The sequence below is a fragment of the Panicum virgatum genome, chromosome 3N (assembly GCF_016808335.1).
Source record: "Panicum virgatum strain AP13 chromosome 3N, P.virgatum_v5, whole genome shotgun sequence".
Taxonomy (NCBI): Eukaryota; Viridiplantae; Streptophyta; class Magnoliopsida; order Poales; family Poaceae; genus Panicum; species Panicum virgatum.
The window spans coordinates 46284311-46295282 of NC_053147.1; the positions used below are offsets into that span (position 1 = coordinate 46284311).

Below are 10972 nucleotides of genomic sequence, written 5' to 3' on the forward strand. Positions count from 1 at the left end.
GTGATGTACAATCATTCATGGTGAAGTTATTTGTGATTCCGAATGTTTAGCAACCATGTTCTCTCTTTCGATTTCGTTCTTTTCTTTGGGTTTGCTTCATCCTAGATCTATTATCGAGATAGATCGCTTAGCATGATCTTGTAGTCATGGTGGCTAGAGGTTCATGGCGGAACTACCAAAGGGGGTTCGACTTGCTTCAGGGTACTTTCGTCCAAAGGGGGGCATCGTGACAGGGCGTTGCCACTGAGTAGGTGGGGTATCGAGGGATTGGATTGGAGATTTTGAGTTTAAAGATGCTTTTCATTGAGATTCACATCTATCTTACTTCACTACATCTAGCTGGAACTACAACATATGCATGATCTAGGTGATCTAGATTGGTTATCTCTAACTTTTTCTTGCTACCTTCGCTGTTTGTCATTTTTAGTAGATTAGATTTGTTTTTCACCATCTCAACACAAAGGAATCTCTATGCTAGTAGATTGTTTCTTGTATCTTTGGTTCCGTGGATTGATAAATCTTGGGGGAATACTCTAAGGGAAAAGCTACACGAACCGTGCGCTTGCGATATACAAATCGGGGGCACTAAGGAGCGTCAACAGCGTCCCGCTGAGGAATGCACCGATGACATCGGCGTCGACGACGCCCGGCAGCGAGTTGCACTGCTTGGAGAAGCGCTGGATGTAGTCGCGCAGGGACTCACCGGGCTCCTGCTTGCAGCTCTTGAGGTCCCAAGAGTTGCTAGGGCGCACGTATGTGCCTTGAAAGTTGCCTATAAAGACCTGGTAGAGGTCTGCCCAACAGCCGATGGAGTCGGCGGGCAAGAAGTCCAGCCAGGCGCGGACGTTTTCTCCCAAGCATATCGGGAGGTACTGGATGATGAAGCGTTCGTCGGTTGCTCCTCCGGCTCGGTATGCAAGCCGGTAATCCTCCAGCCACACGCCGGGGTTCGTATCCCCAGTGTACTTCACGACGCTCGCCGGCGGTCGGAAGCGTTGGGGGCAAAGGTGCCCCCCGGATTGCTCTGGAGAAGGCGTTTGGCCCGGTGGGATCCGGACTTGGACTCCGGTCGTGATCCACGTCGGGGTCGTAGGGACGTCCTCCGTAGCGGAGCGGTGAGCGTTCCTGGTTGGGGGCATAAGCCCGCGCATCTTCTGCCCGAGCGGCCATGCGACCAACGTCGGTGTGATGCCTCGCCTGCTGCCAGCCTCGGATCACGCTGCACGCGTCGTAGTTAAGACCGACGCGGTCGTGGATCGGTGGCCACGGCAGGAGGGGAGAGGATGCTGCCGCTGCGGCTGGTGCGCCGCCCATGTCGGGCTGCCGTGGAGGTGGGGTACATTGTTCTTGGGATGGTTCCCGCCCACCATGGCTTGCGCCGCCGACTGGGCATGAGGCAGCAGCCTGTCGGCGGTGTAACGAGGAGCTCTCCGCCTATTGGACAGCGGTAAGTTCGACCAGATTCCTCACCAGATGGTGAAGGTCTCTTTGGGCCGGATCTTGTGGCTCTGGCAGCGTTTGCAGCAGGATTGCGGCTGCTACGATGTTCTAACCCGCATGGAACTCCTGCGGGAGCTACATGCGAGCGTTGTTGATGATGTCGTGGTTGACCGCACGTGCGCGCCGGCGCGCGGACCTTGTGGGGTTCACCTCCTTTGACCCGGAGGAGGCCCGTGGAGGCTGTCCTGCGGGCGGAGGCGCCTGCTTGCGATGACGAAGTTCATCGCCGTGGGCCTGCGCATTGGCGAGCGCGTGCTCGCGTTGGTCCGCTGGGGTGTGCGTCTGCTCGGACGGCACCCCCTCCAGTGGAGGGTCGCCGTCGGCCATGGCACACATGCATGGCGGCGCAGATGTGCCCCCCAGACGGTAGTCCCTGGTGCTTGAGGAATCACTCAGGGGATCCTCATAGCATAGGAGGTCGTGGTCGGAGTCAGGGTAGCTCTCCGTCATGCCCACGAATTGTGATGCGGGCTGGAACCTTTGGGCGGCCTTGTGCGCCTCCAGAGCGTAGACGCTCGTGGCATTGCGAAGACCGAACAGGAGCCGCTCTGAGAACGAGCGAGGTGGGGCGAGCGGAGGTCCGCCCGCAAGCTGCCGAGAGACATTATCCAAAGAGAAGAGGACCAAGTTGACGTCCTTGACGGCGGGGTTGGAGGCCATTAAGAGCGATATGCGGCAGAGCACCGCACGGGTTGGCTGCGATGGCCTGTGCTTCTTGATGCGCCAGCGAACCAATTGCCAACGCCTCAGGTTGTGAGGCTTGGGAGGAGGAGCTGGCACCTCAGTGTCCACCGGAGCGGCTTCCTCCTTGTGGAGGCGCAGTGCACCGAGCCGGTCGGTGATGAACTCCAGGCTTCCGAACTGGAAGGTATGGGAAGGCGAGATCAGTGGAGGCGGGAAACTCCAGCAAGCCGAAGCGCATCGTCTCGCCATCGCCGGCCACTGGAGCAGCGAATGGAGTGATTGAAACCATCCGATCGCCGAAGAAGTGAAAGGACAAAGCGCTCCCCATGGATGGCGCCAAAACTGTCGCTGCGGGAAATGGGCGACTACAAAACTACTCGATTGCTTGATTGTTGTGCGCTTGATCGGATATGGTCTAGGACGCAAAGACTCGAGGATTTAGACTGGTTCGGGTCTGAAATGCCCTACGTCCAGTATGGGGGTGGTGTTCTTGCTCTATTGCTCTCGAGCCCGGGTGCTCAAAGTTCAGAGGGGAGCTTACAAGCTAGTCTAGTAGTGTCGAACCCGTGAGAGTCCAACCCTTTCCTATGTGGGGGGCCTTCCCTTTTATAGTCCAAGGTGGGGCCCCTATTTACAGTTATCTAGCGTTGTGCCTTTGCACCGTCGGGGCGCAAATCGTCCTTGTCAGTCGTCGGGGCCCACTCAGTCGGTCGGGAGTGGGCGAGCTTGATCCTGGCAATCTTCTGGTGCAAGGAATGATCCTGGCGATCTTCTTGAGCGGTGTGTTCCCCTGGCACTGTCCCATCCTGGCTCAGTCGGGGCGGCGCAACCACCCGGTCGGTCGCTCGGGGGTCTCCTTCGTTCTTGTCCGCCGAAGCCTGGGTTTCTTACCTGCGAGGCTATCTTACGTAGCTCTGTCACCAAGCGGCGCGCCCGGTGAGGGGTGTCTTACCGAGGCCTGGCCGGGAGCGTCCGGTCACGATCGCTGGTGTAATGGAGTGGTGCGCAGAGGCGACCATCATTACGGCGAGGGGAGGCAACGTCTGTGGACGCCACCTCCCGTTGTGTCAAGGGGCCCGTGCGAGCGGCGCTGTCCCCTTGTCAGGGAGGCCTGCTGGCTTGGCCCTTGACGCAAGATAAGGAGAACCGGCGCCTTAGGGCTTGCACGGAGGCTGTCTTGGCCGGCACGCCTGTCAGGGGGCACGGCGTCCTTGGAGCGCACGTCTCAGGCTACCAGCTTGGCCTTGACCCGGGGCGCTAGGTCGGGGGGCTGCCATGTGTCCGGGAGGTCGGGCTCCGGGACCCATTCGCTTAGCGGCGAAGGCAGCTCCCCGTGCGTTTTAACGAGCCGTCCTGTTCTTGGCCCAATAAATCTGCCGGGCCTTGCTTCATATAAGTCGGGCCCGTTAGGGACCCCTGGTTTATTCCCCCGTCATGTTGCTTTCTAACCTAGATTACATGTGAGTGGGAAGTCATTTTTTGGTCATTTCTATCCCGCCAATCCTGGTATGGGAGAAAAGTAGGTCAATATGGCCACGATGGTGCCCTTGAGAAAGATGTTATTGCACTTTTATCAATTTATAAGCTCCGATCTTGTCTTTGGTGAGAGCATGAATAAACACTGAACTTTAATCTCATGTCTCTTATATATCATTCGTGAACCCCAAGGCTTTGTATTTGAAGCTTGACCTTTTAAATTTCATATTTGAACCTCTTGAGCTTGTAATATTAATGTTGAACTCTTGTAATGATTAAAATTGATCTTTATGGTTCTTTTGGCGATATGTGTATTTTTAAATGCTATGTGCATGCTTGATCTTAGGCATGTTGTGTACACATACTGGGAGTACAAGATTTGATGTCGTTTTAAGTGAACGACGTCTATCGAAGTCTCTAGATGTGGGCTAGTACGTGGTACGGTCTTAGACGAATATGTGTTAGCTCTCATCTTAAAAATGATGACTGGCAATTTGCTTAAAACAATTGCAAATTGGGTGGTTCTTACACCGACGATCGGATCAGACCGGGTTCAGGCTCAAAAATAAATACCGGCTTTCTTTGACCCGAATCCAACTCGACCCAGCCCATGATCAGGTATACTTGGATCTGACATGGACAACCGTTTTGGTTCTTGCACAGAAATAGTTGCTAAAAAAGGGTGTATGTATACGAGATGTCGATACCGAGGAGTCAGGGGTGGGCCCAGAATTTGAGAGATGCGTATTCAAAATTTCCAAAAGGTGTAAAAATAAATTCACAGACCAAATTTTGTAAATTGCAATGATAATTTTCAAAATAAACATTGAATTTATCAGTAGTCAGCTCACCTTGCGCTCAGACGCGATTTTTGCCTAGACCTGCTTCTGCTTGCTCACCCACACCCCACATGGCACATACAAAGTGGCGGAGTCGTGGAGGCCCTCCCGCCCTGTGCAAAACGGCAGCTCCACACCCTAGCCGCGTTGCCACGCCCTGTGTTCCTGCCTAGCTGCGGCGCTGGCATGCCTGCTCGCGGCCCGCCCGGCAGCCAAGCCCCTACCAACGTCCGCCTGGCCGCCAAGCTCCTACTACTGTCCATCCTCGCGACCGCACCAGCCCCTGCCACACTGTGTCCACCTGGCCTCGTCGCGCCCTCACCACCGACAGCCAGCCTTCGAAATCGCCAAATTGGAGAGCTAGGACTGTGGTCTTGCATCTGGAGATTTGGGAATCGAGGCGTCGAGGGGGCGCACGGGTTCTTGGCCTGTCGGTCAGGTCGGTTTACCGACTATCTGATCGCTAATGGGCCTGTGAGTTGCCAGGTGAGGAGGGGTGGGACGTGAGTTGCTACGATTTTTTATCACGAAGCAGAAAATAGGAGTTTGGAAGTCTGTTATGGTGTAATTTTCATATTTTTTATTCATATACATATGATATCCTACTTATATAATTTTTTTATCAAAAATAACGAGCATTTAGTTGAACACCCTTACCCGCCCCTGCAAGCCGTCCTCTGAAAAAATAGTCCCACTAATGAGTATATATTGACATGATCATTTGGATGATAAGCACATGTTCATTCGTCTTGGTCATTAGTTAAGATGAAATAGGTCTATAAAAAGGAATCAATGGAGTATTAACACAAACTATAAGTGGTGACTTTGAATCTGGTTGGCCTTGTTCCATTAGTAAAAAACTATTTGAATAATACCGCTAATATAATATAACCCGCCTTCACTGTCATGTAATTTAGACCCTATTTAGTTGGTGAAAAATTTCTTACAGTACCCGTCACATCGAATCTGCGGACACATGCATGAAACATTAAATACAATTAAAAAATAACTAATTATATAGTCTAACTGATTAGCATGAGATGAATCTTTTAAATCTAATTAGTCTATAATTAGATATTATTTGTCAAGTAACAACGAAATGTGCTACAATACTAAAATCCAAATATTTTCATCAACTAAACACACCCTCAGTTACACAATAGTGTCTTGCACACACAATGGCGGGTAACTGCAGTAAGGCACGAGGGCATCTATCTTCACCGTCAGTAACTGCAGTAACACTGTCTAGGGCCATGGGCAATGGCGGATTGACATCAACAACAGCAAGGCACGAGGGCAGCGACACCATGTCGACACCCAGAGCAACCGGTTCACCGGCGCGGGGCAGGGGTACGGTAGGGGTGGCCGCGGCAATTGCGCCCCCACGACGTCGCCTTTGCCCCCACGCCGCCTCCCTCCGACACCTCATCCCGGCAGCGACGAAAGGCACGTACACAAAACAATACACGCGCAGCGCCCGCAGTTGCCCGTCCAAGCAGCAACCTCTCCCTCCTCCTCCCCACATCATTATTGGGAGAAGTCGTGCCGTGCCAGTCGCTGCCGCCTCCCTCCCCTCCCTCCCTCCCTCCCTCCCCGTTTCTTGGCCAGATTCCCCCGTCTCTGGCGCTGGCGCCCGTAATCCCCGATTGGGTTCGTTGATTGACCTGACCGCCGATCGTGCCGCTACCGACGAGAGCCCGATTCTTGCCCTGACTCCTCCGCGGGCTGATTGGTTGGGGAATTGGGGGTAAGGATTTCTGGGATGCTTTCTTGTTGTGTGCTGCGATATTGTCTGTGTGGGTTCTTCGGCCTTTGGTCCGATGATCGGGGCCGATTACATTGACGATTTTCCTGGCGATGTTTGTGGTCTGGATTGGTGAATTGCGCTCAAAGATGGAGTTTTTTCGGTACCGATTTTCGTGAATCGTGACCAAATTTCGTGGATCCTCTCGTCCGTCTAATCGGAGCCTTTCGCTGTCAGTCAGTACTGATATTAATTTTGCCACCGATGATGCGATAGGAATCTCGCTTGTGTGCAGCGCTGGTAAACTGAGGATATTGTTTGATAATTGTTGGGTAGGATAAGAAAAGTAGGCTTTTGGGGGCGTAGATGAGGGAATATGCTTTCTCTCTGAAGGATTCCAGTGGCACCATCTTCCTCTTCAGGATCAAGCTTCCCCTCTCCAGCAATCTCCTTCATGCAGAGTTCTTAGTTGAGTATGGGTGCTGCTTGAGATTTCTACCTGCGCCCATCCTCCTTCTCCTTGATCTTCAGTGTTTGATTTGCATCTCTGTCTGTCAAAGCATAGTCTCTGTCTGTGAGTTCTTTAGGGGATCGGATATGCTCTGTTTGTCTATGATTCTTAATTGTTGTGTGGATTGGTTGGATGGATTCTTTCTCATCCACTCATCTGGTTTGGCTGACTAATATAATAATGTCTTGTTTAAGTGTGCTAGACAAAGGGTTGTTGATTAGCTTATTGTGAAAGTAACCCTCAATTATTGATTGTGGATGCATGTCATAGTATTAATGCTTTTCACATTGCAGGATGGTCCAGTGTCTTAGTCGCCCATTGTGTAGAGGCCTGAGTCCAAGATCATCACAAATTTGTTTGAGATAAAAGCATTGGGCAGTGCAAGTTCCAGCCGTGGCTGATGGATGCCACAACCAGCCGCGGAGCTTCCTCATCTCTCCCCCTCCACCTCATCGTGGATGACACTCTTGCTCTTGTTACTCCATTGCAGCAATCATTTCAGCGGTCGCAGCGCCTTTGCTTTGGTGACTCTGCTCCAGGGGAGTTCCCATTGGCTGCAAACCCGTCAATTGTCCTCCATGTCCTCACATCGTGCAATCTGGACCCTGAGGACCTCGCCCACCTGGAGGCAAGTAATGTTTTGTACCTTTTCTCCATTGTAGAATTGATATTGCCACTGATGGACCTTCTGCTTGCAATAGGCAACATGCACATTCTTCAGGAAACCTGCCAATTTCCCTCCCGATTTCGATTTGTCAATGTCGGAGCTCGCAGCGTTGGATTTGTGTCAGAAAAGGGCTATCTTTAAGCCTATGACTGCACATGAAAGTGAACTTTTTAAGCAACGCTGTGGTGGGAGTTGGAAGCTAGTTCTTAGATTTATAATGGCAGGTGAAGCATGTTGCCGGAGAGAAAAGTCACAGGCAATTGCTGGGCCTGGTCACAGCATTGCTGTGACAGCAAGTGGTGCTGTGTATACTTTTGGGTCCAATAACTCTGGTCAGCTTGGCCATGGAAATTTAGAAGAGGAGTGGAGACCTCGTGTTGTCAGGTACATCTAGAACTCACAGTTTAATTTTAATATTGATGCAAATGCCACTGAACAGAGTGCTTAACGTCTGTTGCTGCTCCTGTAGATCATTGCAGGGGATTAGAATTATTCAAGCAGCAGCTGGAGCAGGACGGACAATGCTTGTCAGTGATGCTGGTAGGGTGTATGCATTCGGGAAGGACTCCTTTGGAGAAGTTGAATATGGCGGTCAAGGCTCCAGGGTTGTGACTACACCACAGGTGGTAGAATCACTGAAGGACATATACGTTGTCCAGGCAGCTATTGGGAACTTCTTTACTGCTGTGTTGTCCCGGGAGGGGCGTGTATATACGTTTTCATGGGGGAATGACACGAGACTTGGTCATCAGACAGAGCCAAATGATGTGCAACCACATCTTCTCACAGGGGCTCTTGAGAACATTCCAGTTGTGCAGATTGCTGCAGGCTATTGCTATCTCCTTGCTCTAGCATGCCAACCTACTGGCATGTAAGATCCTTCAACCAATAACACAAAACATAATCAACTTTGTGATGTTTGACTTCTAATATTTTTTTCTATAAATAAAGGAAAAACTCAGTCTGCATTGCTTCACAACCTGTTTAGTTTACCATGATGAAACTAATAAGTGAATCAAGGTCATCAAACTGCATTCGTATGTCAAAGCAAACCATAGCATGTTTAGAAGCCACATGATTTCTGAGTTACACATAGGATACCCACCATGTTTAGAACAAGCTTCTGGAAGGGTCTGCTAAGCTAGTCAATTAGTTTATTTCTCTATTATTCTAATGCATCTATTATTCATCATCTTGATATACTTCATTGAGTCCTAGTTTAACTTTTTTTTTTTGAAAGCATCCTTGTTTAAATTTCATATGATAAGTGCGGATATTAGATTTCCTCATGAACTTTCTCGATATGACAATACTTGAACACAAATATATACTTCTCTTAATAACAGTGTTTCATAGTTATAACCAACAAGAGAATGTCCTAACGCTGGAACCTCCATAATTTTGCAGGTCAGTTTATTCTGTTGGTTGTGGGTTAGGAGGGAAGCTTGGCCATGGTTCACGAACTGATGAGAAATATCCTAAGTTAATAGAGGAATTCCGGAATTTAAACATACAGCCAGTGGTAGTTGCTGCTGGAGCGTGGCATGCTGCAGTTGTAGGCAAGGATGGACGTGTTTGCACCTGGGGATGGGGGCGTTATGGTTGCTTGGGTCATGGTAATGAGGAATGTGAATCTGTTCCCAAGGTAGTTGAGGCTTTGAGTGGTGTGAAGGCTGTCCATGTAGCAACAGGGGATTACACAACATTTGTAGTATCAGATGAAGGTGATGTTTACTCGTTTGGATGCGGTGAATCGTCAAGTCTTGGTCACAACACTATAACTGAGGTTAGACACCCTACTTTGTTATGCCCTTCCATGTTTTTAACAAGAACATGTGCAACTTGATTTCAGTTTCTCTTGTATATTAGAAATAGCATACTGATGTCATGTACGATCATTTTAATTGCATATATCTGCCACTGCAACACCTAAATACCATAGATAGTCACAGTTTTCAAGCTGTTATTTCTTCTTAATATATTGATGCGCAGCTCTCCTGCGGGTTCGAGAAAAGAAAAAGTTTTCGAACTGTTATATTACTGAGGTTCTTTTTACTTAAGTTATCTGTAATGAATTCTTTGTTTGATGCATTAAAATCTGTATTGCTGGACAAACTCTTTTGTTATTGCTATCTGGGTTCAGGAAAAACTGTCATCTCTGTCTTTCATGCAATGGAAGTAAGTATGGTTTGATAACCAGCTGCTGCAAATAATTGCATGTGGTGTTTTATCCGGCTGTTTACATATCAAATAAAATTCAATTTAAGTGGAAATACGAAAACCATTTTAAGTAAGAACAAAATAGACATGAAACCTCCCCAGAAAAGATTTGAAGTTCATGTTCTTATTGTCTCGAGATAAATAAAAAATTGAAATTTGCACCAATGATTGGAAATTTCCCTTAATTTGCACCACTGATTGAAAATTTCCCTTAATTTGTTTCGTGTTTCAACCTTATTATTGAAGGAGATGCAATTCCCCATATGTCATTTCCTCTTTTCGGAATTTTTAGTACAGTTTTGCTGCTCAAACAGAAAAATGACTTTGTAGAGAAGAATGACAGTTCTCCATAGTTACCCATTTATCTGTAAACTCATATTCCTTCATGCCATTTAACTTCTTAGTTCCCTTCTCTTCCATTTAAAAAAACATCATCTCTTTTTCATACTATGTCTTCTTTTTATTCTGAATGTAATGTTATTTCCAGGGTAACAACAGGCATACTAACGTACTTAGCCCTGAGTTGGTGACTTCTTTGAAAAGAGTTAACGAAAGGATGGTTCAAATCAGCCTTACGAACTCCATATACTGGAATGCACATACATTTGCACTCACAGATTCAGGGAAACTATATGCCTTCGGCGCAGGGGACAAAGGGCAGCTAGGTACCGAACTTGTTGCCCAGCAAAGCGAGAGGGGGACCCCAGAGCGGGTAGAAATTGACCTCAACTAGCTCCAACTACAATCACCCTCTTCTCCGCAAATACGCTCATCTAACCATCATGGTCTAGTCTGTTGGTTCGGCTTAGCTCGCCCCCTGCATATGTGCATGCATTGTCAACCTGCAGGTCATCTGATCATTGTGAAAATAGTTACCAGCAAGGCAAACAACCCGTTGTTGATAAGATTGGTTCTCTTTAGCAAACCTGTGTCGATAGTCATGTAAATATAACAGTCAGGTCTCATTGCCAGTCCCATCCAAACATAAGTGGGTGGCCTGTGATTGATGATTTAACATGTTGTGAATATTTCATCTTTATTTTGCATGAAGATTGCCATGCTCTTACTCTCTGTATGTAGTTTTAGTTCTTGTTATATTCATGCTTGTGGAAATGACGTGTGTACACATGTTACTGTCAGTTAAATTAAATTTGGATGCCATGTGGTTTTGATGCACGTTCAGGTAACTTGTAATGGACGGGTATCTCCTTGACTTCAACCGAAGGAAACCCAAACTTGCAGCCTTCTACTGCTGACATTGGTTGTTGGTCTGTTGGAACATAATAATATACAGTCAATGTGTCCCATGTGTTTAAATCATGGACAGGGAC

At 48.5% G+C, this 10972-nt stretch overlaps 1 protein-coding gene across 1 annotated transcript; it reads left to right on the forward strand.

Annotated features, from left to right (window-relative positions):
- Nucleotides 1–5931: 5931 nt before the first annotated feature.
- LOC120666025 (ultraviolet-B receptor UVR8-like) lies at nt 5932–10716 on the forward strand. The gene is made up of 6 exons (XM_039945810.1): nt 5932–6246; nt 7048–7382; nt 7456–7805; nt 7891–8292; nt 8829–9207; nt 10129–10716. The coding sequence occupies exons 2-6, from the start codon at nt 7155–7157 to the stop codon at nt 10372–10374; spliced, it is 1605 nt and encodes a 534-aa protein (XP_039801744.1). The 5' UTR covers nt 5932–6246; nt 7048–7154; the 3' UTR covers nt 10375–10716.
- The last annotated feature ends 256 nt before the right edge of the window (nt 10717–10972 follow it).

Coding starts and splice junctions, on each gene's coding strand:
- LOC120666025 (XM_039945810.1), top strand. CDS start 7,155: ATGGATGCCACAACCAGCCGCGGAGCTTCCTCATCTCTCCCCCTCCAC. Junction 7,383..7,455: donor AGGACCTCGCCCACCTGGAG/GCAAGTAATGTT, acceptor TGCTTGCAATAG/GCAACATGCACATTCTTCAG. Junction 7,806..7,890: donor TGGAGACCTCGTGTTGTCAG/GTACATCTAGAA, acceptor CTGCTCCTGTAG/ATCATTGCAGGGGATTAGAA.